The sequence below is a fragment of the Zasmidium cellare genome, assembly GCF_010093935.1.
Source record: "Zasmidium cellare ATCC 36951 unplaced genomic scaffold M409scaffold_6, whole genome shotgun sequence".
Classification (NCBI taxonomy): Eukaryota; Fungi; Ascomycota; class Dothideomycetes; order Mycosphaerellales; family Mycosphaerellaceae; genus Zasmidium; species Zasmidium cellare.
This window is the reverse complement of record NW_022986950.1, coordinates 460,074-484,768: the sequence shown is the minus strand read 5'-3', so window position 1 is coordinate 484,768 and position 24,695 is coordinate 460,074. Positions and strand designations below refer to the sequence as shown.

The 24,695-nt window shown below is 54.4% G+C and overlaps 13 protein-coding genes across 13 annotated transcripts; 5 read left to right on the top strand and 8 right to left on the bottom strand.

The window, feature by feature from the left end:
- Positions 1-292: 292 nt before the first annotated feature.
- Positions 293-1,524, bottom strand: M409DRAFT_63949 (uncharacterized protein; the record flags this gene model as incomplete). Its single annotated transcript, XM_033815845.1, has 3 exons — positions 293-1,200; positions 1,258-1,352; positions 1,415-1,524. 3 exons carry the CDS (start codon positions 1,522-1,524, stop codon positions 293-295), a joined length of 1,113 nt encoding a protein of 370 aa, XP_033671817.1.
- A 380-nt stretch (positions 1,525-1,904) lies between these two features.
- M409DRAFT_63948 (uncharacterized protein) lies at positions 1,905-4,092 on the bottom strand (the record flags this gene model as incomplete). The annotated part of the gene is made up of 9 exons (XM_033815844.1): positions 1,905-1,923; positions 2,222-2,367; positions 2,426-2,461; positions 2,519-2,625; positions 2,709-2,835; positions 2,917-3,294; positions 3,360-3,418; positions 3,476-3,973; positions 4,038-4,092. The coding sequence occupies 9 exons, from the start codon at positions 4,090-4,092 to the stop codon at positions 1,905-1,907; spliced, it is 1,425 nt and encodes a 474-aa protein (XP_033671816.1).
- Positions 4,093-4,510: 418 nt separating this feature from the next.
- M409DRAFT_63947 (uncharacterized protein) lies at positions 4,511-5,662 on the bottom strand (the record flags this gene model as incomplete). The annotated part of the gene is made up of 1 exon (XM_033815843.1): positions 4,511-5,662. One exon carries the CDS (start codon positions 5,660-5,662, stop codon positions 4,511-4,513), a length of 1,152 nt encoding a protein of 383 aa, XP_033671815.1.
- Positions 5,663-6,469: 807 nt separating this feature from the next.
- On the top strand, positions 6,470-8,660 carry M409DRAFT_18896 (uncharacterized protein; the record flags this gene model as incomplete). Its single annotated transcript, XM_033804697.1, has 4 exons — positions 6,470-6,681; positions 6,735-8,223; positions 8,282-8,504; positions 8,554-8,660. The coding sequence occupies 4 exons, from the start codon at positions 6,470-6,472 to the stop codon at positions 8,658-8,660; spliced, it is 2,031 nt and encodes a 676-aa protein (XP_033671814.1).
- A 59-nt stretch (positions 8,661-8,719) lies between these two features.
- M409DRAFT_63945 (uncharacterized protein) lies at positions 8,720-9,823 on the bottom strand (the record flags this gene model as incomplete). The annotated part of the gene is made up of 2 exons (XM_033815842.1): positions 8,720-9,239; positions 9,300-9,823. 2 exons carry the CDS (start codon positions 9,821-9,823, stop codon positions 8,720-8,722), a joined length of 1,044 nt encoding a protein of 347 aa, XP_033671813.1.
- Positions 9,824-10,676: 853 nt separating this feature from the next.
- On the top strand, positions 10,677-11,340 carry M409DRAFT_18894 (uncharacterized protein; the record flags this gene model as incomplete). Its single annotated transcript, XM_033804696.1, has 2 exons — positions 10,677-10,770; positions 10,832-11,340. The coding sequence occupies 2 exons, from the start codon at positions 10,677-10,679 to the stop codon at positions 11,338-11,340; spliced, it is 603 nt and encodes a 200-aa protein (XP_033671812.1).
- Positions 11,341-11,380: 40 nt separating this feature from the next.
- M409DRAFT_18893 (uncharacterized protein) lies at positions 11,381-13,030 on the bottom strand (the record flags this gene model as incomplete). The annotated part of the gene is made up of 1 exon (XM_033804695.1): positions 11,381-13,030. One exon carries the CDS (start codon positions 13,028-13,030, stop codon positions 11,381-11,383), a length of 1,650 nt encoding a protein of 549 aa, XP_033671811.1.
- A 638-nt stretch (positions 13,031-13,668) lies between these two features.
- Positions 13,669-14,796, top strand: M409DRAFT_18892 (uncharacterized protein; the record flags this gene model as incomplete). The annotated part of the gene is made up of 1 exon (XM_033804694.1): positions 13,669-14,796. One exon carries the CDS (start codon positions 13,669-13,671, stop codon positions 14,794-14,796), a length of 1,128 nt encoding a protein of 375 aa, XP_033671810.1.
- A 122-nt stretch (positions 14,797-14,918) lies between these two features.
- On the bottom strand, positions 14,919-16,316 carry M409DRAFT_51160 (uncharacterized protein; the record flags this gene model as incomplete). Its single annotated transcript, XM_033811729.1, has 1 exon — positions 14,919-16,316. One exon carries the CDS (start codon positions 16,314-16,316, stop codon positions 14,919-14,921), a length of 1,398 nt encoding a protein of 465 aa, XP_033671809.1.
- Positions 16,317-16,687: 371 nt separating this feature from the next.
- On the top strand, positions 16,688-17,550 carry M409DRAFT_18890 (uncharacterized protein; the record flags this gene model as incomplete). The annotated part of the gene is made up of 2 exons (XM_033804693.1): positions 16,688-16,860; positions 16,920-17,550. The coding sequence occupies 2 exons, from the start codon at positions 16,688-16,690 to the stop codon at positions 17,548-17,550; spliced, it is 804 nt and encodes a 267-aa protein (XP_033671808.1).
- Positions 17,551-18,068: 518 nt separating this feature from the next.
- On the bottom strand, positions 18,069-19,924 carry M409DRAFT_51159 (uncharacterized protein; the record flags this gene model as incomplete). The annotated part of the gene is made up of 3 exons (XM_033811728.1): positions 18,069-18,102; positions 18,155-19,667; positions 19,780-19,924. 3 exons carry the CDS (start codon positions 19,922-19,924, stop codon positions 18,069-18,071), a joined length of 1,692 nt encoding a protein of 563 aa, XP_033671807.1.
- A 1,339-nt stretch (positions 19,925-21,263) lies between these two features.
- On the bottom strand, positions 21,264-22,154 carry M409DRAFT_51158 (uncharacterized protein; the record flags this gene model as incomplete). Its single annotated transcript, XM_033811727.1, has 2 exons — positions 21,264-21,388; positions 21,689-22,154. 2 exons carry the CDS (start codon positions 22,152-22,154, stop codon positions 21,264-21,266), a joined length of 591 nt encoding a protein of 196 aa, XP_033671806.1.
- Positions 22,155-23,117: 963 nt separating this feature from the next.
- Positions 23,118-24,422, top strand: M409DRAFT_18888 (lytic polysaccharide monooxygenase; the record flags this gene model as incomplete). Its single annotated transcript, XM_033804692.1, has 1 exon — positions 23,118-24,422. The coding sequence occupies one exon, from the start codon at positions 23,118-23,120 to the stop codon at positions 24,420-24,422; it is 1,305 nt and encodes a 434-aa protein (XP_033671805.1).
- Positions 24,423-24,695: the final 273 nt, after the last annotated feature.

The window sequence follows — 24,695 nt, the reverse complement described above, 5'->3', positions numbered from 1 at the left end:
TTATGCAAGCATTGGGGCGTGACGTACCTGGCTAAACATCGCACCATTTCTTTCTAGGAAAGAGGTGGAGTGGCGGTCATTGCTAATGTCAGTATTCAGCATCATTTGCGAGCTCCACATGTATCGACACTTTAAGGAAAGCTTGCTAACCAATTGAAAATGGACACTTGAAGGTGAAGCTCGGACATGTCTCGATTTGACTCTAGTTACCACGTTCCTGGCACTATGAACGCCATGCAGCCAAGCCTATGCCGCAACCTTCGCTCCCAAACCCATGTAACAAACAATACGCTTAGTTCTCGTGAAGAGTAGCCTCGAACGAAGCCTCCTTGGCGATGGGCTTCTCGTCGGCCTTGACGTGGCCGAGACCCTCCTTCGAGTATGCCTTGGCGTATGGGTTGAGGCGGAGCAGGACCTGCTTGTTGTGGAGCGGGTTCTTCTTCTGCACATGGGCGCGCTTGGTGATGGCACCGCCCTTGACTGGTCGCAGCACAGACTGCACTTCGGAGCTGTTGATAAGCTTGGCAATGTCTGGCTGTGCGACGACGTTGGATGGGAGGAGGAAGTCCCTCTTGAGCTCAGATGGCTCGGTGGTGCTGCCGTAGACGGTGTCGAGGGCGGCGAATGCGGCGGAGGTCCAGATGATGAAACGACCGAGGTGGCCACCTGGGGCGAGCTGGAGGAGGTTGAGAGCGTAGACGGTGCTGGTCTCGACACCTGGGATGTTGCGGAAAGCGCGGATGAGCTCCTTGCCGTCCTTCTCTGGCTCGTAGATGACGAGAGGTCCACGGCGCTGCTGGTGGCGGCGACCCCTCAGCTTGCCCTTACCGGCACGCAGCTTGCGGGAGTTCTTGACCTTCTCGAGCTCAGGTCCAGCACCGACGGCGTTGAGGAGAGCGACGGCGGCAGAGGTCTTCTTGATGGCACCACCGAAGGCAGAGGACGAAACGACGAGTGGGACCTCTGGGATGGTGGAGACGTGGTGACCGCGGGCGAGGAGCAGAGCAGCGCTCGAAGACGCAGCAATGGCAGAGGCAGTAGCGAAACGCTTCTGGCCAAGGTTGATCTTCTGGTGCCACTTGCGCCAGACCTTGGTGGGAGCGAACATGCGACCAGAGCGACACTGGTTACCGAACGCGGCCTGACCAGCACGGTGAGTACCACCACCAGAGACACGCGGGATACGGGCGACAGCACGTCCTTCGGAGTGTCAGTATGGTATTCTCGTTTCCATCTCTTCTTCATATCTTCACATACCAGTTCCCCACGACTCGGCACTGGTCTGGTGGCCGGCCTTCTCGCTCACGGCGTATGGCTGACGCTTGTTCTTAGCCATGCCGGTGTGGACGCTCCTGTCAGTGTGTCAGCCATTGCGCTGTTCGTTGCTCGTTCGCTCGTGATGGATTTTTCGTACTGGACAATGTCCGGGCGGATGGGCGCCTTGAAGACATTGGGGAGCGGGTGGGTGTCGTTGGAGGCAGCCCCATCGGCGCCGTGGACGGTGACAGTAGGACGGCTGGCCATTTCGTCGTCTCGTGTCGGAGAGGTGGTGTGTTTGAAAAGGCGCTGCAACGAGCTTGTCACGGTCGAACTTCAAGTCGCTGAATCCCAAGAAAGTGTGTGCGGGTACGAACGGGCCGAGCCAAGCGAGACAAATCTTGGCACCAGCATCCTTGCACCGCACGTCTACAGCTCTTTCCACGAGCTTCAACAACTTCTCGATTGAGCAGATCATATTGATGCCATCCAATCAATTTTTCCTTTTTCATTCTCTATCATAGCAATATTCCAGCGATGGAGGCGGAAAAAACCAAGTAGAATGGCATGCTCTTGCACGAGAGGCCGCAATTTGGCAGACTCGAGACACACCGGTCACATCGTTCCATCATTAAGTACAGAAACTTTTACAAATCCAGTGCAGTACTGCATCCCAGCATCGAGACCTCCCTCTCAATCATCCGAAGTCTTTAAAATTTACAGGACTCCTGTCGATTTCTCTTCCCACATACATGGACTCGTCTGGTCAGCGTTTGAGACCATCGACAGCATTGGTCAATCGACAAGCAAGAAAGTCCCAACGCTAAGATCTGCCACGAGTCAACTGTGGCGTCTGAGACAGAAGAAAGCAGACAACTCCCTCGGAAAGTAATAGTCGTAGAACGCAAGCGCAGAAGAACCATTCAGCTTTGCTCTCGACTAGCTCTCTCCCGCCCTAGGATACGGCTCGAGCGTACACAGGAGCGGTGGCTTCTCCCAGAACGTAAACACTTTTTGATTGGTCCAGTCCTTTGCTTCAGGGCAGAGCCGTAGATCGAAGTGCAAGAGAACGACGGCGAGCAGGAGTCGCATCTCGTGCCAAGCGAGGTTCTTTTGGGAGCCGTCAACGGTCCGATGGTAATTGAAGAGGTTTCCTCCATTCACATACCTTGCCTAGGCAGTTCGTTGGTCCGAACGAGAAGGGCTATGGCCATAGAGTCAGGTTCTACGACTGCGTGCCGTTGAGGTACATGATGCGAACCTGGACAGCAGATAAGTTGTCGTCTCTGTACGCTTCGTTCTTGAGCCAACGCTCCGGCTCGAAAGAGTCGGGGTCTTTGAAATTCGCCGAGGATCGGTATGTTGCCACTAAAAAGCGAAATTCAAAACGTGTTAGTAGATGTCCAAGGACCGCGGTGAGCAGTTTCTGAAGAGCTCCACGAGAGACGTACGATGTGGGATGCTGATCCTGATGTCGCCGGGGATGTATTCGCCGCATATCGTCGCCCCTTCTGGCCCAGTTCTGCGTGGCCTGCTTGATGGGACGGGAGGGTACATTCTGAGTCCCTCATGTAAAACCTGGTTTGCCACGGCATTCAAATTAGCGAGAGACCAATCTATGGCAAAAGAAGGACATGAAGGTCCAGGGAGCAGACAAACACTGTTGAGGTATGGTAAATGAGCGAGACTCTCAAGGTCCACTGTGCCTGGATGTGGGAAGGCACCGCGGAGTTCAGCCACCATCTTTTGCATCATCCGGGGGTTTTGGACCAGATGGTAGGTAGTCCCAGCGAGGGCCGTGGCGGTGGTCTCGGTACCCGCGATCATGAAAAGAGCTGCGTTGGAGTGATGCTCGCCCGGCCGCAGGCCATCCTCTTCGCCTTCATACTTCGTAATGTAAGACCACAAGTCTGCGTGTTCGGGCTCTCGCTGAACACGCCTCTCGATGCGATCAGCAGTATACCGCCAGTGCTCCAGGCGCTCTCGTCGCAACGCCTTGCTTTTTGATACAAGATAGTTGACGCCCCATTTGCTCCACTGACCAAGAAATTGGATTCCTCTAATTTATGTTACCCGCCGGGCATTTTTGAAACACCCGCTACCCATGGAGTGTATTTCGAGTTCTCCAGCATGTGAAGGCTCTCGCTGAATGTCAAATCGCCTGGATATTCCATTAGCACGTCGTAGTGTCGGGCATGAATCCTGTCAATATACATGCCCATGATATCAAATGTGGCGCAATTGTACATGGTGGCCATATCGACCGCGGTTGTTCCATCTGCTCGTTCTGCCAGTTTCTGTTTCAAAAGCATAGCCCACCTCTGCAGAAGCGGTTCCTGTTGTTTGAGTGCTCGATCGCTGAACGCATGAGCCAACGCCTTCCGCTGCCTTGCGTGATGAGCGCCATCAGCGGAAAGGACAGAGTGGGTGCCATTCATCGACTTGACGGAAAAGTCGGGATCCCGCGGCAGTGGATTCTTGAAGCCATATATGTCCTTCCATGCGTTGTTTCCCGGGACTGGAATGACTGATAGCTCCCGTGGCCCTATGCGCACAATTGCACCATATCTCTCATGCAATTTTGTCCATACTTGAGCGTCTTGGCCAGCGAAGACCGTGGCGACTCGAGGAATGTAGCTCGCTGCCCAGGACCGGGGGCCGGGAAATCGTGACAGGGGTCCGAAGAAGACATCGTAGGATCGTGGCCTTGCAGCGTCTTACATTAGGGTCGTGGCCTCGCAGCTCTCCATATTGGGCGAACGAATTCGAGGTTCGAGAACATATTGTTGAATTGTTGCTAATGTACATAAAGTGCGTGGAGGATGATTTCGCCATTGCCCGATAGCAGTCTACTATTGCCTTCTTCTCTCGCGGTGTTGATAGCTGCTATTTGACGGCTTCTTTCGAGGTCACATGTAGCTCTAATCATGGAGGCGTCTATCGTATGAGAAGCGCAGTCCTGATCAAGAATGCGGCCAGCCTCCAACCTCATAGGCGAGCGGTTTCCCAGTAACGATGTTGCGGCCGCGGACACTTTAGGCACGACCACAATACCCATGGAATCGTTCTTGAACGGCATTGTAGACCTGAGACCAGACTGAGCACGAGTGGCTATGATGCTGAAGTCGTCAGGGCATCAGACAGCCTCGATGATATCTATAGTCGTGCTTGCGGCTCATCCGTATGGCAGTCGGCGTTAACAGCTGGGAGGTCTGGCATGTGCAGGGTCCAGATCAAGATCTCCGCAGGCTGTTCAATCGCAAAATGCGAAATCTTGCATCAAGTCTGCGGCTGTGACATCGATTCCGCCAGCTCTGCGGTCTTCCATGCCAAAGGTAATGATGATATCATCATCGAGATATCCATGGTCTCCGAGACCCTTCTCCTTCCAATTCATCGCTGTGGTGAAGACCATTTCACTCTGATTCTGTGGTTTTCCGATGTCTCCTGGTCGTTCGGTCCAATGGCCCATCGGTACTCCACGCCCATTATACCAGAAAGGCTTGGATGAGATGCCGTAGATCTCGAAAGGTGCTGTTCGTCGGAAGAGTAATATGAATGGCGAGTACACACCATGGAAGTAAAAAGTCTTCTTCTGGATGATGATCATGTTGAAGGTATTGTCGTCGGTCTTCACGCAGTCTGGATCAGCTCGCTTGCATAGTGTGATGGCCAATGAGTTGGTGGACTGATGAAGCCATTCTAGGCCATTGTCTCTGAGCTTGGGAAGGCGGTCCTTCATGCACTTCGCATCCTTCTCCTCAGCAAGCGGTGCCAAGTCCTTGCCAACGGTGCCATCAGCATTCAGCTTGGCAAACACGCGCTTGGGCACTATATCATTATGAATGTACATTGTATTCTCCGTATCCCAGAAAACAAACCAATTCTTCTCTTGCCTTCCAAACGGTGGAGGTCGTTCGAGCTGGGTTGGCCAGAAGAATGGTTGCTTGCGATTTGTGACAGCAGTCGAGCTGTAGTCGAAAAGCCGCCGAAAGTCGTGAAGCCATTGTCCCAGACAGGTGTCTTTATGTTGGGACACATACATGAGATATGGCTTGGTAGGGCCATGGAAAAGGCGGGCATCATGTGGTCCCATCATGCGATTCATGTAGTCGTAGTCACCGCTACACTTGTCGCTAACAGTCGACGCAATGGGCAGAATCTTGGGTGACTGCGTGCAAGTCATGTTGTCATTCTTGAACTCCAGCTCGCAGACCAACTCCACGTTCCAGATGTCGCTTGCATCTTTTGCCTTGTTCCTTTGCGCAATAGCTATCCATGTGTTCTCCTTTTCTGGGTGAGGAATGATGCTGGGGTTGAAGCCGCCCTCGTCCAAGAAATCAATCCTAAACCACTTCTGGTCACTCGTCATCTTGGACCGTAGAACGTTATGTTCAATCTGCATGTTCTCGTCCGAAGCCTTCTGTTGCTCTGGCGTGAGATTGTCCGCCCAGTCATGGTGCTCCGGCTTCTCTTTATTGCCACCCTCCCCTTCCTGATCGAGGTCGACATCCGTAACTCCAGGAACGAAGCCATTATCGCCTTGGAGAGGTGAATCGGAGGACTGGCTGGGAAATTGCTTGTATCGGTCGGGAACGTGTTCGAGGATGGGTTGGCGCCAGACATATGTTAACGCGACAACGACAGATATGAAGAGCAACGACGCCGCGACCACAACGACGCTCTTCCGACTGGCGGCAGGCATCTCGACGACGATGCGACGTGAATCAGGAGCCCGAAGCTGCACCGTGGTCGTACAAGCAAGGATCGAGCTAGAACGAGCCTCGGCGTTCGGAGAAACATTTTGCCAGCACCGAGTTGGGCTGAGATGAGACTTCACTCCGTCTTCTTCAGCACCGACAACGTTCACCTTCCGCCAATGTCGATCGAAGAGATACCAGCCATATGATGCTTACTCAAACAATGTGGTATGGCCGACAGACTAGTGGCCGACCGCCATCATAGCTTCTGTGTGTAACCGAGCTTCCGCGGATGACACAGCCTACTCCTTCTCCACCGAAGGATGAACCACCCCAACACCTCTAAGCCTCGCAAGACCTGTTCAAAATGCAGTCGTTGCTTATGGTAAGTTGCCCTCGGAAGCCTGAACACAATCAGGCAATCCTTCAGGCGTCACCATAAGCTCTCTTTATTAAAAATCGCTGTCCCGTGAGCGCGACCCTCTTCCATTTTAGTCTGCTAATGAAACACAATGCTCATCTTGACTGCGTTGCTGGCAACATGTCTTTGCGGTGGTACCTCCTTTCCAGCAGGTTCGCCAACTGCTATCCATGAGGAACGTCGTGGACTTTCTGTCGGGCGATATGAGAAGCTCTCGAGAGTACATGGCGATGCCGTAGTCCCGGTGCGAATCGCTCTGGTCCAAAGCAATATTGATCGAGGATATGAGCATCTCATGGAGGTGTAAGTTGAGCAATTCGTTCGACTGCTTCGATCCAGCTAAGACTTTCATGCAGATCTCATCCCTCGTCTGCCTCGTATGGGAAGCATTGGACCGCACAGGAGGTTCGGGATGAATTCGCTCCATCAGACGATACCATAGACTCAATACTGACTTGGCTTGCACAATCCGGTACTCAAGACGTACGAACAAGCCATGACAGACTTTGGATTGCCTTCAACACTTCAGCATCTCATGCGGAAAGTCTTTTCGCCACCGAGCTGCATGAATACCGGGACTGGCGAGAAGGAAGCACACATCTTGGCTGCGACAGATACTCAGTGCCGGCTCATCTCACTCACAGCATCGACTATGTTACACCTGGTGTTAAGCTTAGCTTGCCTCTCTCAAAGGCCGTTTTGAGTGACTACCCAAAGAAACTCCAGAGCCCATCTAAAGCCCCTTTCAAAGCTCAACAGGACGTTGTACGTCGACATGGCCCGCCTGGATACGGTGGCGGCTTGCCTCCAGATCTTGTGAATTGCGGTAGAAACATCACACCTCCATGTCTTCGAGCACTTTACGACGTTCCTTTTCCAAGGAAGCAAATAGACCATGGCATCCTTGGAATTTACGAAACAACCGATACGTACGCCCAAGCGGATCTGGACGCATACTTCGCCAAGTACGCACCTTACGTGCCCCAAGGCACAGCTCCGACATTGGTTTCCATCAACAATGCTACCGCTCCGGTGGCCCCTGGAAGCGGGTACAACGGTGGCGAGTCGGATGTCGATTTCGACATTGCCTACTCGCTTCTTGGTGCTGTTCCGATCACGCTCTACCAAGTCCAAATCCCTAACAGCGCATATGCAAACGGATACGCAGGAAGTCAACTGGCAGATCCAATCCTGGCAGCAGTGGATGGCGCGTATTGTGACGAAGCTGATCTGAGAAAAGACGGCTTTCAATGCGGAGGTACAAATCTCAGCTCTGTCCTCTCGTTCTCATACGCTTTCCCAGAAAGTCTGTCAACCTACAAGGTCCAACAAAGGGCGTGCAACGAATTCATGAAGCTAGCTCTTCAAGGACACACGATTGTCGTGGCATCGGGAGACTTCGGCGTGGCTGGTGATGCTGGTGTCGAATCGCCCACTGACAGTGCCTGCGATTCCAATGGGTGTCTCCCAAGGTCTTCATCAGACCAGCCCACGACAAACAGCCCAATCTTCAACCCGAGCTTCCCGCAATCATGCCCATATGTGCTGTCTGTGGGAGCGACGCAACTCAACAGCGGCGACGCGGTCCAAAGTCCGGAATCCGTCATGTTCCAGCCTCAACTTGGCTCTCAAGCTAGTGAAAACTGTACGAAGAGAACCAACTTCTTCACCAGCGGCGGTGGATTCTCGAACTACTTCGACCAGCCGGCGTACCAGAAAATTGCTGTATCAAACTACTTCAGCGAACATAATATCGGGTATCCTTCGTTCGATCTCAGCAAAAGCCAGCAAGAAAATTTGACTTCTTTCCCTGCCAGCGGAATCTACAATCGTGGTGGGCGAGGCGTAAGTATATCGCAAGAAACTCTCCAGGAGTCATAGCAATTGACGTAACTTCATGCAGTTCCCGGACGTCTCTGCCAACGGCGCCAATTTCAACCTCTTCGTCAATCAGACTGCCACTCAACAGGCTGGAACGTCGCTTGCGGCACCCATCTGGTCTTCCATCTTCGCTCTGATCAACCAAGCTCGAAAAGATGCGGGAAAGAGTGCAGTCGGTTTTGTCAATCCTGTCTTGTACGAGAATCCTGGCGTCTTCCACGATATAACAAAGGGATCGAATCCGGGTGAGTGGAACAGCTGGTTGACATCTATACTTCGACTGACATGATTCAGGATGCAACACAGACGGATTTTCAGCCGTTCAAGGCTGGGATCCTGTGACTGGACTGGGAACTCCAAATTTTCCTGCTCTCGAGAGGTTGTTCTTGAGCTTACCATGACGGGCAGAACTATACAGGTGCGGAAGTACAATTTGCGCAATGCAATAACTGTCAAGCATCTATTCGACCAGATACACCAACTTCTTCCCACTGACCCTGCCCTCCCTCAAACGCTTCAAACCATCTAACACCCCTTTCAACCCACCACTCCCAAAGTCCAGCTGATGAGCATGAATCTCGCCCTGCTGTAGTAGCCGCTCCGCGATCTCAACATGCTCCTTCCCAAATTTGAAAGCCTCCTCGTCCACCGGAATCGGCATCCTGTCCGGACCATACTCATAATACTCACCCATGGTGGTGGTAGCGTCCATGAAGATGACCTCGACATCCTTACGAGGGAACGGGACTGGTAGGAGCTCGACGTATCGACCGCCTTCTGAAGACATGGCTTCGGCGCAGATCTTGGCTGATTGAGGCACGGCGACTGTGTCGAGGACTAGACGAAGCTGGTTCCCGGTGAGTTCGTTTATTGCGGCGGCACAGTCTGGTCGATTGTAGTCCAGGACGTGAGTTGCACCAAGAGCCTTGACACTTTCGATGTTGCGAGGGGAGGCGGTGCTGATGACTGTGTAGCCAGATCTTTTTCATCGCCTTGTCAGCAAGAAGTTCACAGTCCAAGATGAGAATATATTCACTCACCTCACAGCCATCTGAATCGCCATACTGGCCGTCGCAGTGCTCCCGCCATAGACCATCACAAACTGCCCTTTACTCCCAACCTCAACCCTCTCCCTCTCCTCCCTCAACCCCAACTTCAACCAAAGCGCCATATTCGCCGACTGCACGCCCGCCGGCAGCGCAGCAGCCTCCTCAAACCCCATCCCCTGAGGAATCCTATACACAAACTCCGCCTTGCCCAGAATATACTCCGCGAACGCACCGTTCTCCGGGTTAAGGCGGTCGCCGCCGATGGTGTAGCCGAAGACACGATCTCCCTTCTTGAGCGGTCTCTGGACCTCGGGGCCGACTTGTTCGACGATGCCGGAGTAGTCGTGGCCGAGGAGGGTGCCTGGGGCTGGGAAGGAGTCGACTTTCATCCAGTCGATGGGATTCAGCGCCACGGCGGAGGTTTTGATGAGGATGTAGCCTGGGCGGAGCTTGGGGAGAGGTCGGTCGGTGACATAGCTGACTTCGCCGAGTTCTCCTTTGACGATGGCTTTCATTGTGGTGGTAGGTTTGGCTTCTCGATCAAATGGTACCTGTGTGGGTAACGGCGCCTGTGATGCTGATAGGAGAACATTTGTAGTCTTTGCGGCTCAGGTCTCTTATATGATCCAAAAGCCTGCGTCTGCCAGGCCTGAAGGCCGTCCTTTGAGTTCCCTGCAGAGACACGAACCAAGAAGCCGGCTCATGCGAGAGGAAGCCGAGCAGAAAGAACCCGAGGAAGCCGAAAGGGGCGGCCGAAAAGGCTGAGAATGCCGAAGAAGCCGTAAGTGAGACAGTCCGTGTCTTCTGCCATAAGCATAGCTCTGATCGATTTCTTAGGCCATCATGCACTGAAAATGCCGCTGCTGCTTTAATCGATAGGGTGACTAACTAAACTCGATACGTCGATCGACGAAAAGCTTTCGAAGGCTCCATCCAGAACACTATCAAATTGTACAAACCCTCCCAACACCACAGTTGCTTATATCACAGGAATGCATGGCATATCGAACACAAACGCCAAATCAAGCACAGCCTTCAACCTGGGTGACTGCATCTCTTTGTCCTCCCCCGGATCCCCAGCCTTGGCGAGCATGAACAGCCCTCTTGGCGGACTTCGCCCTGGTGGTACAAAGGGGAGCTGAGATACACAAGTTGCCTGAGCGAGTTGACTTGTATATGCTTAGCCCACGATAAGATGGTGCGCAAGTGTCTTGCTTTACGAGGTTAAGATGCCTCAGGCGTGATATCAGGCGATGCGAGAGCAAAGACATGCTACGATGGGACGGGTATAAGAGGATGAAGCGTGCACATCGAGTCTTCGTTAGCCAGCGAATGCTCATCACGCCCGTTGATCGCGAGTAGCCTAAGATGTGTCTCAAAACGCTCGCCCTTGTCACCCTTTACGCCTTCGCAGTCTATGCCGCAACCAACGAACCATGCTACGGACGCAATAGCAGTCCAGGTATGCCTCTTCCTTTCCCCAGAATCAATCCTCTTCCCCGACCAACACTCACCCTCATCAGGCCTCTGCGTCTCCACAACCACCTGCAAAGAAGCCGGCGGAAAATCCCACACAGGCGCCTGCATAGGCAACGCCCGCGGCAGCGGCGCCGACCCCGGCAACATCCAATGCTGCGTCAAGTCCACCTGCACAGACAACGGCGCCTGTCTCTGGGAGAGCCACTGTGGCGGGGAAACAACCTCTAGCCAATGTCCCGGCCCGGGAACCTTCAAATGCTGCTCGAAGCGAAAGGGCGTCTTTGGGACGTACAAGACCCCTTCGGTGCCGACTTCGAACTGCGCCGCTTTGTCTGAGAAGGGAGCTAAGGCTGTGATGAAGGAGTTCCCGGGGCGGACTAGGGTGATGTATTGCTATGCCGGGGATGATCCGAGTAGTGATCATTATACGGGCATGGCGATTGACTTTATGATATCTGACGCGGGAGGCGTGAGTTTTACTTATGTACGCCTGTCCACTCTGTTCTTAGAAGTGAGCCTGGGAAAGCGTCGGGATCTATCTGTTCGATTATGAGCACACACTACCATCGTCTCTTCCGCCCATCATCACTCCATCAAGCCAGAACTCGATAAATCGGATACTCGTCTCCCTCCTCCACAGGCATGATGTTAAAACTGACATAAGAGTCAATGTTCTCCGGCTCCAGCGCCACAAACGCCAAAGCAGCATTCTTCTGCCTTGTGCTGACCCAGAAGCCCCCCGCCGGAAGCTCGATGTACCTGGATGAAGCGCTAGTCGTGATGGTAGTCAAGATGGCACCTTCGTAGTACGAGTCCTCGAAAGCGAGTGAAGTGATGTTAAGAGCCTCTGCGCTGTCGCGGTAGTCGTAAGGCAGACGTTGAACTTCGAGACCAGAGGCTTCGAGACGAGCTGCGACGTCTGCCCAGGCGCGGGGGATGAGGTATGCTTCTGGGCGGGAGCGGGTCAGGTTGGCGGTGGTGGGAGTGGTGCTGTAGAACTCGACGGGGACTTGGACGACGTCGCCGCTTTCGTACTCGACCAGAGTCCAGTCTCGCGTAGTCTTCTCCGTGCCGTCTGTGACGACGATGTCCTCTTTGCCGTTGACGAAGTCTTCTATGCCCTGCTCAACGACACGAAGCACCTCGTCGGCATTGTCGGACGCCGTCTGTACGATCCCCTCAAGCATGTTGAGTCCTGTGGCAGTACGTCTTGCAAATTGTTGATCAGCCAGCCCAATACCTCGCATTTCGCAGAGGAAGACAATCGCCTGGCTGAGTCCCATGCCATTACGTCCAATCTTGGCGTCGCTTCCTGCTTCGTAGTAGGTGATGGTTGAGCCCGACTCAGTGCTGCTCTCTCCAGTCACATAAGGCTCCCACCTGAAGCCTTGCTCCTCCAGATGCGCTGCCACGGCGGGAGCAAAGAGCTCCTCAGACAAGTTTCGAATTGCCGGGTCGATATTCAAATTCTTCGCTGCACTGTACAAAGCATCCGCTCCAGGTAGGTAATCTCCACCATATCTGGACGTGGCACTGTACTCATGCATATCAACGGCAACATGCGGTGCAAACTTATTGAACGATCGCTTGATGTCGCGGGTTTGCTGCCTCGCCAGTTTGATATGGTCGCGGTTCGGATCAAAGTTCGTCGCTAGTGTTCGTTGGAAGTAGGAGACGCCGTCTGGGTTGTAGCGTGGGAGCACAACGATGTCGATATTCTCTAGTAACGAAGCAGCCCAAGTCTGGTTTGCATCCATCTTCCCCAGAAAAGCGAGGATAGCCTGGTCACCAGCAGGTTCGTTGCCGTGTACAGCACCTTGAAGCCAGACCCGCACCTTCTGTCTCGTATCATTCCGGTCCGAACTCCATGGTTGTGAAGAGTACCAAGGTTGCGAGGATGTCCACGGCTGAGACGATGTGGACAAGTATGCGTATCCAAAGCTGCGTCCTTCCTCGGATTGGTACGTCGCTGGGTAGTAAGTGAACCAGAAGTTCTTGTCTGCCAGCGAACGCAGAAAGTACTCCATCAAGGCGTCGCTTGTCGGAGGAGCGGTTCCATTTGAGAACTTTGCCGGTACACTCGAGTTGTCAATGAATGCTGGAGAGAACAGTTGAATACCCGGATCCGGGAATGCAGCCTCGACTTGTGGAGGATCGCGGCGGACAGTGACATGATTTTCGCCATACTGATCCGCCAGCACTCCACCCATGAAACAGGCCGCCAATACTGTCTTCCACGCCATGTCGAGTAGATCCGTACAAGGACGAATCTTTCAGCGCCGCTCGCCGTCTCTTAAAGAAGCGACAGCGGCCATCGCTATCAGCCGACCCATGGCAAGTGCGGTTTTGCTGCAAGCAGTTGTCTTGGACAGTACTTGCCACACAATGTACATCGTCGTATGAGCTAATAGATACTGATCTACTCCCCGCGGCGACGGCCACGCATGAAGTGGAGTGAGGTGCGAGGCGGAGGTAGTGTCTTGGCCCGCCAAGTCAATTGTCTAAACCAAGTCTAGCCGGGCTTTTGAAAGAGGTCCCATCGAATTTAAATCATTCGTTGGCTGACGACATGTGGTCGTTCGTTGTTGTATTGGACGAAGCTCTCTTGAACGTGTTTTTTCCAAGATGGTTCTGAGTCGATGTGCTCTTCATTCCCCGTGTAAGAATCGTCCAGCGTCCAATTCGCCGGCCTCAAACCCATGGCCTTGCCGTCAGCCTTGGCCTTTCTTGTCGACTGCCAGCTTCGGTGCAAGTCCATAATGGCTATCACTTGGCAATCCGCAATGTTCCTGCATAAAATGAGGCACATCCATCGTCACCATGCGACCTCGTGTGACCTTACGGGCAAGTCTCTCCCCTTCGGCCAGGCAACTCGGGCAAGATGAAGTCGACAGAGATCATCCAGAGAGCGCTCTTGCTGGGCAGCTTGGCAGCCACCGGGTCATCCAAGACGATCGAAACGGGCGATATCCTCCAAGGGTATCCGGTCATATCTTCTTTGGATGTTGAAGATGTGCCAGCAAACACCATCTCGCGCTTCTGGCTCTCCCCAGCAGCAGGACAAGGAGGCCTGCCGTACTTCCTTCCCATATTCGTCGCGCGAGGCACACCAGAGTCCGCACAAACCGGACCAAGACTCTCCCTCTCCGCCTCCATCCACGGGGACGAGCTCAACCCCGTAGCCGTCGTCCAGCGCATCTTCTCCCAGCTCAACTCTTCAATCTCCTCAGGCACCTTCAACGGCACCGTCATCGGCCTCCCGACCCTAAACCCCCAGGGAAACTTCCTCAACCAACGCAACTTCTTCACCTCCTCCTCCAACGGCTTCTTCACAGACCTAAACCGCAACTTCCCGGGAGCGAACATCTCCTCCGGCGGCTCCCTGCCAGAAACCTACACAGACGCCGTCTGGACGCACGTCTGGGGCAACACCTCCAACGTCGACGTCGCCGTCGATTTCCACACCCTCTCGACCGGCTCGCTAGGACCGCTCTGGTGCTATGCCGACTATCGCGCTCCCGGCGTGCAGCGGATCGCTGAACTCGCTGCGCCGGATATGATCAAGATCGATCCCGGCGAGCCAGGTTCCATTGAGACAACATTTGTGGAGAATGGCATTCCGGCTATAACGCTTGAGATTGGACCTGCGAATCTGTGGAATCGGACGCTTATCCAGAGGGCTGTGGATTTTTCGTTCCGGTTGATGGGTGAGTATAATATGCTCAACTCCAGCCTTCCAGATGTTGGCTTGGAGAACACGTATATCGCGACAAATTTCTCAAACCCGAGGGCGTCGTATAGCGGGTGGGTGGAGCTGGATATTGGCGTGTTGGAAGATGTCGAGGAGGGCCAGGTCATTGGCAGGGTTGTCAGCTCCTGGGGCGATAAGTTGGAAGATATCATCTCAGAGGTGACGGGGCGTGTCTTGACGGTCTTGGTGGATCCTGCCGTTGAGATTGGCGCGAGTGTGGCGAGCATAGGGTATACTGCCACTGCTGAGGAGAGTTAGATAAAAAGCACGTGTATAGAGAAAAAGGGTGGAGGGGGGTAGAAATGGTTAATCGCTTGATTCATTTTATACAGTATCGCTTTCCTGGGATATCATGTTGCTGGTATCAAAATGCATGTCTTTTACTTGAATAGCCTCTTGCCACCCATTCGAGGAGCGGAAACCTCAGGTCTCTCCAGACTTATGCCCGTGAAGCCGACCGTTCCACCATTCCTCGACTTCTTGTACCGCCGTAAAGCTTCTCTGAGGTGGTCTGGAAGTAATGGGCCGCGATCGCACTCGTCGAGATACTTTGACAGACCCCACGCGCTGGGCTGTAAATGCTCGGCTCCCTCCAAGTCATCGTCTTCCTTCTTGGACTCGCCATTCGTCTGTGACTTTTCGGGCTTGCCATTCGGCTTTCCATTTGGGGTGCTGTTTGGCTTCTCGTTCGGACTGCTATTCGGCTGCGTGTCGCCTGGGACGTTGTTATCTTCGTCAGGGTCGTAATCACCATCTGGCATCCCGTCACTCTTGCTCCGATCCTTGTCTGGAGTCTTGGCTTCGCCGTTTGGAGTCTTGTTGCTAGACTCTCCATTAACCTTGGGCGACTTCTCCGAATCTGGCTTCTCTACATCTTCTTCCTCGTCATCCTCGTCATCCTCGTCTTCTTCTTCTTCCTCATCCAGATGCTCAGGCTGCATCATTTTCAATCTCTTGTACGCCCTATTCTCCTCTCCGTCTGGTCGCTTTTCACTGACCGCCATCCACTCCGACTGCACTTCCCTCGCGCTCTCGATCAGCATACCCGCGAACATCTTCGTATACGCTCCCACCACCGTGACGACATTCTGCGGCACACTCTGGCTAAGAGTCGCGTTAACCAACCTTCGAACATCTGCAGTCCTCAGCTTGACCTTGTTGAACGAGTCGTAGCGATTCTGATGCGCCGACCCAACAGCCTCACGAAACAGATATCTGTGTCGATTATCCTGCTCCAGATCCAGCTGGTTGAACCCCTCCTTGTCACCACCCGTAGCAGCATCCTCATCCTCGTCTTCCTCGTCTTCCTCCTCGGCAGCCTCAGCACCATCACCCGTCACCACAGACGGCGCACCCTTACTCCCACCCCGTCGACTTCCCCTCCCATCCTCCCCATTCACCAAACTGACACTCCCAGTCCTCAAACCCCCAAGCGCACCCTTCTCCTTCGCGGGCCTGCCTCGGGGCCGCTTTTCCCCGCGCTTACGCTTCTTGGTCGCAGTCGCGAAGTTCTCATCCGCCGCGGGCCCGCTGATGGCGCTCCGGATCTCGGTGTCGCTGAAGTCATCGAGTGATCCGTCCTCGCCCGGCGAGAATACGGACTGAGCCTCGAGGCTATCCGGTGGCGGGAAGGAGGTTTGTCGGAGCGGATGCGCTGAGGGTGTTGACGCCAGAGATGGTTTCCGCGATTTGGAGGGAAGGACGAGACCGAGGGGCGGTCGTTGACGCGGTAAGGCGAGGTTTGATGAGGGCGGCGACCCTGCCGGAGGTGACGCCATGGTTGGTATGTTGGAGGGAGTGTGTGGTCAGAAGACGGATGTCTTGATGTTGGACGTGTCACAGGCGTGGTCTGCATAGGGCAGGTATAGCGAGGCGCTAAGGGAAAGTGTGGAGAGGCCGACGATCCGGCCTGCCGGCGCAGGGATCTCAATCAGCATGAGTGAAGTGAAGCACCTCCAGCCTCACCAAGCGAAACCACTTGCACACCACACCTCACCACGCCGCCATTACGGTCCCTTGAGCTGAGCTCATCGTTACGAATTTGATGACTGATGACCGACGCCATATATGCATATCTGTCTTCTAATCTGAATTACCCCCCCCCCCCCCCCCCCCCCCCCCCAACCAACAACATCCACCACCACCCAACATGTCGACCACACAAACGATACCCACCAAAGAGCGAGGGCCCATGGACAACGAGAAGAAGGAAACCAAAGTCAAAGTCGCCGGCCCAGGCCCCTCATATCTCGACCACCACTTCCGCTCCTCCCTAAACACAGGCCCGAGAAAAACACCCACAATCCCTAATGGCGGCGTATGGTCAGTAGTAACCCCATCACAAGACCACCCCCAACAACCCCCTAACTGCCTCCCAACAGGTCCGTCTACGCCGAAACCGACATCCCAACCCCGCACAACTACCCCTACCAAGCCATCATCCAAATCCACTCCTGGCGCGACTGGAACACCTTCGTCCCAGACGTCCTCGTAACGAAACACCCCAACTCGCACTCGCGCACCATAAAAATGGAACAAGGCACCTTCATGACCTTCACCGTCCAGCTCACCCCGAGCGAGAGGGTCCAAACAAAGACCGTCTGCCAACACCTCGAACCGCTCAAACACCGCGCCGATGGACACAAATCGCACGTCGCGGGACACAACATCACGCGGATACGATGGACATCCGACAACGCCAACCTCCTCACACCCGGCTTCGTCCTCAAACAGGAGTGCGTCAACGAAATCGAGGAGAATGACGACGGGACGTGCAAGTACCGGACGTGGCTGACGTTCGCGGGCATGGCGAGTAAGAATCTGAAGAAGAAGTTTGGTGAGGCGTATCAGCAGAAGATGCAGGATTTCGTGAGGGATTTGCGGGAGAGGTGTGTGCAGTTGTATGAGGAGGATAAGAAGAGGGGGACGGTGGATCTGGGTGCTGGGAAGGCGGGTGCGGGGGGCGAGAGGATGCAGCCTGTTACGGAGATCCACAGTTCGACGACGGCTTGATGTGTTTGACTTGGGTAATGGAGGTTTTATGTTTGTTCTGTCCGTTCCAGCGCGGCGAGTAATTTCGGTTGGCGGTGTACACAATTCATGCACGAACATGTTTATATCATCAGGAGAACACGAATGTACGAGACGAAGTCGAATGTTGAGGCATCACGGGTCCCATTTTTCTGTGCTCGAGACCGCTAATTGGGGTGATCGGTGGTGCATCTTCTCGTAACAACGTCAAAATTGTTCAGCGCGACTATTCCAAGAGGCCGAATGCACAGCTGTGCCTCTCCACTGTCGCATTACCATTACGCCGAACCCGTGTACTCGCTCGGGGTATGCACCACACTATGCTCAACTTCCTGTCATGCGATCAACGCCTGTACCGGTCGGCGTGCCCAGTCTTCATCGGGCATGCTTTAGCTCGCCTAGCCGAGAAAGCACTCCCACAGCGAGCCCATCCTTTGTGGGTAGCCAGGGAGTGCGGAAGTCGGTCTCCTGGACGCATGCTAGACGCTCCTCGAGCTGTTCTAGCCCTTGCGGCTGTGCTTGGAACCCGAGGACCTGTTATCATGTTAGCATCGAGACCCAATTATTCAACGTGGAATCGACTCACATTGATATTCTCCTGGCAACGCCTGCGAGTTGAGTGTCGTTCTCGGCTTCTCTCGAAGCACGCTTGAGAGCCTCGTCTCGCGCATTTTCGGTGCTTCGGCGAACTTCTTCCTGGCTGGGTGGCAGGCGCTCGTTCTGCAAATCCACCTTTCTCGCATCCTCGAACGAAGTGATGGCTTGCTTGATGCCTTCAGCACCAAGCATCAGCGTACCGGCTGGCAGTCTACCACCAGACGCAGTCTTGAGTTCAGTCACACGCTCAGACTCCTCGCGCAGGACTTGGAACACTCTCGAAAGTCGACCAATTGCCAGAATCTTGTTCTTGATCGCACGACGCTTGAACTCGGTGCTGTCAGGATCCATATTGGCCAACGAGTTCGGTCCCCCAGCGAGAGGCGGCGACGATGGTCCTGACGACAGAGGCGTATCTTCTTCGAGCTCTTCTTTGCTGCAAGTGTTGAGGATGGCAATGAGCATGTCCGTGATCTTCTCTCCAACGAAGGGCAAGGACCAGGTGAACACATCCATGAAGTTCGGCAGCCAGTATGGGTGAGGCGTGCAGTTGAACTGACGAATGTTCATAACATTATTCTCGTACTTCAGAACCGCGGCCTTGTTGTTGTAGACGTCAAGATAGTTGGGCGCAGAGAAGATGGTCATCACCGAAGGGAACCCGGTCGTCCTGGTCTTCCTGTACATGCGATACCCTGCATCCTGAGCTTCGTGAGCACGGATGATGGAGAGGAGGTTGTTCTTCTCGAGGAACGCGCATGCAGCTGGGTAGCTGAAGAAGTACGAGCACCCTCGAACGTGGTTGTGTACGAAGTATTCCTGGGTCTTCTCTTGTCCAAACTCTTCCAATGGATCGGCCCACAAGATGTCGCACATGAGGCCATGGGTCGGTGGCTCTCTGAATCTGTCCAACGCCTTGAGGTCTTCCAGGGTATGCAGTTCGGGGCTCAGACCACCATGAATGCAAAGGAATTGCTTGTTCATGATCGCAGCCAAAGGCAGTGCGCAGAACGACTCCATGCAGGCTTCGTACACCTTCTCGCTGTATTTATGCTTGCATTCAAGCTTGAAGGTGAAGTAGTCGGTCAAATGGCGACACTCGTGATTCCCGCGAAGCAGCCAGAGGGTGTTGGGATACCACATCTTGAGCGCCCACAGGTACAGAACGCACTCGATGGAGAAGTATCCACGATCCACGTAGTCGCCCAAGAACAGGTATCGTGTCTCAGCAGGATCGCCGCCAACTTCAAAGAGCTTCATCAAGTCAAAGTATTGGCCGTGAATGTCTCCGCACACGGTAATTGGGGCGTCCATCTCGAGCAGGTTAGGCTCGGCACGAAGCAGTGCTGTTCCCGCATTGAGAATCCATAGTGCTTGCTCTTCAGTGAGGCGGCCTTCTCGGTACAGATGCTGCTTGAGGAACTGGAGGTTGGGCTTGGAGCGATCTTGAGGCGAGAGGATCTGGTCTTCTGCGGGTACATTGAAGGCGGGCGCTTGCACGTCTGTAGAAGTCAGCCATCGTTCCCTCTTAGATGCGATTGAGGCTGGCGCTGCGAAGAGGCCGCACGAGCTGTTCAAATCGCTTGTCGAAGCGCCCGACATCATTTGACGTACCTTTGCAGACTCGCTCTTGCGTGCTCACTTGCGTCCCGTCCTCCATAGTATGCAGTGTGAAGTCAATCTCAGGGATTTGCCTCTTGTTCTGTACCGCGCGGAGCGCATTGTCAATGTACTGATCTTGGGCCGTCTGCCCTTCCATCTTGGCTAGTCTGCCTCGTTCTTTCCCTGTGTGGCTGCCGTGATGTCTGTCCCAGCTAGATGGTCTCGTCAAGAACTACGGGTCCGAGCTGCGGAGGAAGTGAAGACTGGTGTGGCTAATACAGGGCCACGCGACTTGTTTCGCTGTGGCGGTTCGGCAGGCTGAAATGACGGACCGGTGTGAGAGTTGGTCTGCCAAGCTCGTGATCAGTGAGGGCGCTGGTGCGACGAGGCTGATAGTGCGCAGTGAGCTGGACTGGAGAACAATACGGCGGGCGTAGAGGCGTGCGGGCGATCAGCAGGAGAAAGTGAAGTCGAGGTTCGGTGTCGATTTCCCCAATTAGATTTGGGTGACGGTGTGGTGACCGTCGACCCCAAGCTGAGAGGTAAAGCGCCACTCGAGCCTCGCCCCGCCAATGAAAGGTCGATTCTCAGGGTCCACACGCGATTGACACCTGAGGCACACATCCCATTCGGGTCAGCATTGAACCAGCGCCGAACGACGACCTTTCACTTGGTTGCTTGATCATCCACTTCGCTTAAGGCAGATTGCCAGTGTTATGCATGTGACATGGAAGCTGGGTAGCCAGTGGCAAGACGACTTGCCACATTATCTTCTTGCCGCGATCGAGCAGAGGCCAGAGTTATGGCAGTGAACATAAAGTCACGATCGAGACCGCTTCGGTCCAGTCTTTCCCAAGATGGCTCCAACCAGTATGAAGACACTCACTTCATCATATGCGCCAAGATTCCACACGTGATCTTGCCGCTGAGCCATTGAGCGGTACCCATAAAGCCTCAGGCTAACTTTCATGATCACTCCTTTGTGAAACAGCTCCTGTAGGCATTGCCATATGAGTTTGCATTGCGGCACCCTGCTTGTTGACATGTCCGTCAAAATCTCTGGCGGTTGCAAGCATGATAGCCTTCAATGATAAGTAATGTGGAGCAGTATGTTGGCACTATTGTTGGGCGCTTCGCCGGCCAGGCCCTGGGGCGGCAATTGGAACGACTGTGCCAGTTCGCAACTCAAGATGAGAGACATATGTATGTCGCAGTCTGACACCCGCAATGCCACATTCTGAGCAATCCTTCATTACTGAAATCTTCAATCAACACCCCTTCTGAGCCTCATCCAAATCCCGCCAAGAGACCCAATCAACCGACCCAGTCTTCCAACATGTCTTCGTACCAAGCCAGCTTCGACGACGAAACATACCTATTCGACGCTCGGTCACCATGCTCGACAACTGCACCATCATATCAGTGCTCACTGGCGACCTACTTCGAACAGGAAGACCTTAAGGCCAAGAAGCGCAGGCAGACGCTACTAAAACCCATCACATCGAGCCTCGGCGTCGCCAGAACGAAGATCTTCGGTTCCAGCCTTCGAACTCGACACGGTGGAAGACGATACTCGACGATAAACTAGCATCGATGCTGGCCAACTGATGTCGGCCGCTGGCTGTAATTCGTCGTGCCAGTACAAATTCCAAGATCAGACATCGACTTTCGATGGCATGAGTCCTTCAAAGACCAAGACACCGACGACAGAGCATACCATCTGGAGTAAGAGGAGGAACAGGCCGTGTCGCCCGTCTGGACGCGAACAATCACAAACGCACCGTGCTGTCGCAAAGAACACGGACAAGAGCGAACCAAGCCATGATATCCAAGCGAGGTGATGGAAAGGTGAAGTGCGTTTCGAACGCAGACGGTGCGGAGAATTGGCACGCGAGACAGGCTCAGAAAGGATAACGCGCACGGCTTAAGCGCCAGTTTGGGCCAGGTGTAACGCTGCGTCGAGTCGACTCGTTAACTGGTGTCGCAGATGTGGGCTCGTGTTCGCTGTAGGCTGCACGTATTGCTCGCAGCAAAGTCTGCAAGAAACGTATTCCTCCCGTCACATGGCCATTGTTCTCCACCAAGAGTCCACTCATGGGCGGCGCTTCCACGGGTTGGTCTTGGAAGAGATGGTTTTGACGTGTGTGTTGGAGAGAAGAGGTGGGAAAAGACGTGCGCTGAAACAATCCCCAGCCAAGCTCGATTGCACCAAAGGCGGGAGCTAGCCCCTTACGCCCTCCGGCAGCAAACCTTAAATGCTTGCCGCCGCCTCCTTTTCCGACTTCAGCTGTCGACCGCCGCGACGATTGGACGCTCTTGACCGCACTTCTGACGACGAGCCCAGTGGCTGCAACGCGAAAACCCCTCTCACGCCAATTGATACTCATATCCTCGCCATGGACTCACCGACCTCAAGTACGACGACCGCACGCTTCCACCCCTGGCGACAGCGACCCGTCGTATCATCGCGCGTGCGAAAACCTGGCGCGGGACACTCGCCCGCCTACGGTGCCACCCCGAGTCTTCTCCTTTAATACTTGGCAGCGGGACGGCGATGATCTATCATCCACAGCCTTCAGGGATTCGCTACACCGAACTCTCCCACACACTCCAGCGCCTTTTCTGTAACCACTGTGCGACGCTCAGCCGAGACTTTCCAAGAGATCGCGCGTGTAACGACGACCCATTCCCCTTTCGCCGCACTGATCTGCCGCAGTCACACCCAAGAAGTCAAGGACGCCATGGGTTTCATTCTGCCAGCATGGCGCCTACTGCCTTTTCTGCCACCCTGATCCATGACACCCAGGGGACTGCTATGATGTCGATCGCGCCAAGCGTAAGTCTTAAGAGCATCAAGACTCGCCCTTGTAGCAGTTTTGAAGTTTTGTTTTCATCGTCCCTACGACTCTCTTGTACATACCCGCTTGCAAGCCTCTGAACAGCCGTGCCCGGTGCATCGTGCAATCGTCACTCATTTCTGACTGTCTCTGCGAGACTACCCTGAGCTAGACTCTCCTTTGCTGAACAACAGTGTTCTCGAGCGATTCAGAAGCATCTTCGAACGAACGACTAGGTGAGCAACTCCATTCACTAGAATCGTCGAGGCGTGGCCGGATCTCGGAATAGATCTGTGACATGTCTCAATAAAACACAACACTCGAACGCACGACACTTGCGATTCAAGCTCTATTTGAGACCGGCGAAGACCATCTCGAATCCTCATGCTCACACTCGCCAGATCCTCGAACCAACACTCCTTGAACAAGACGATCGAATAGCCGGACTATCGATTCCACAGCACCTCAACGACGCTCACGACTCGCATCCACTCATTCACATAAACCCGCACGATGTTCACGAAAGCATTCTTCTCAGCGGCAGTTGCCTGTGGCCTGCTCGCTTCGTCTGTCAACGCACATATGATGATCAAGTCTCCCGTTCCCTACGGCAAGGATTCTCTCAACAACAGCCCCCTCGCGGCCGACGGCTCGGACTTCCCCTGCAAGCAGCGATCTGGTGTCTACGATGTGACCCAGATGAACAACATGCCGGTTGGTGTGCCCCAAGAGCTATCCTTCATTGGAGGTGCAACCCACGGCGGCGGTTCTTGCCAGGTCTCTGTCACCATGGACAAAGAGCCAACCAAGCAGAGCAAGTGGAAGGTCGTCCAGTCCATCCTTGGTGGCTGCCCATCCAACGTGACTGGAAATCTCTCTGGTAACCCCGACGGCACCGACGCATCTGTCTTCCAGTTCTCAATCCCCAAAGGCATGCCCAACGGCGAATACAGCCTCGCCTGGACCTGGTTCAACAAGATCGGCAACCGCGAGATGTACATGAACTGCGCGCCGATCAAAGTTACCGGAGGCTCCGACAGCCAAGACGTCTACAACTCCCTGCCCGACATGTTCGTCGCCAACATCGGCAATGGCTGCACTGTCGGCGAGAGTCAAGACTTTGTCTTCCCACAATGCGGCAAGTACGTCGAGACCGCTGAGAAGACCGCTCTCGGCAGCTCCACAAGCGGTACCTGTGCGACTGAAGCCGCTGGCGGCGGTTCTGGCTCTGAGGCATCCCCTACCGCAAGCTCCGGCTCTGACTCAGGCGCTGGCTCTTCAAGTGGCTACGGCTCAAGCAGTGCAGCCGCCGCTCCAACCGGCTACGGTGCTGGCTCTGGCTCTGGCGCCGCACAGACAAGCGCTGCCCAATCCGCTCCAGCATACGCTGCTCCATCCGAAGCAGCCTCTGCACCTGGTGAGTCGGCTCAAAGCACAAAAGCCCAGATCGCAACAATAACAACCATGGCAACAGTGACCGCAAGCGGATACGCACCCGCAGGAGCTGCGGCACCGACCGGCGCTGCGGCGGCTTCTGCGCCATCCTACGGCACCAGTGGCTCCTCGGGCGTCGAATCGTCTGGCTCTGACGCCTCGAACGGTACTTCGTCTTCGGGCAGCTGCGAGGGAGGCGCCGTCTCTTGCGACAGCGACGGCAGCGTCGTCTGCATTGGCAGCAGCCAGTGGGGCATGTGCAATGCTGGCTGCGCGGTGCCGATGGCCCTCGCTACGGGGACTACCTGCTCTGGTGGTGTCATTGCCAAGCGCGAGATGATCAACCATCTTCGTCGTCACATTGCACACGCACACAAGTTCTGAGCTGTCGCAGAAAGCTGGTTCACGGGGGAAAGGGCATAAGTAGGATTGGTGTTTCAGCTTCTTTGGGGAACTGAGTTTTGCAGGAGGTTGAACGTTCATTGATATTCGCAACACCCTTGCATTGAAAGATTTCTGTTGATTGACACGACGCATGAAGGAACGAATGGGAGGGGACTCGCCATGGCAGGCTGGATGGACGGGCAAAAAGATCAGGTTGTATAGCTTTGTCAGGCTCACAGTACGAGTATTCATATGCTCATCAAAACGCACTAC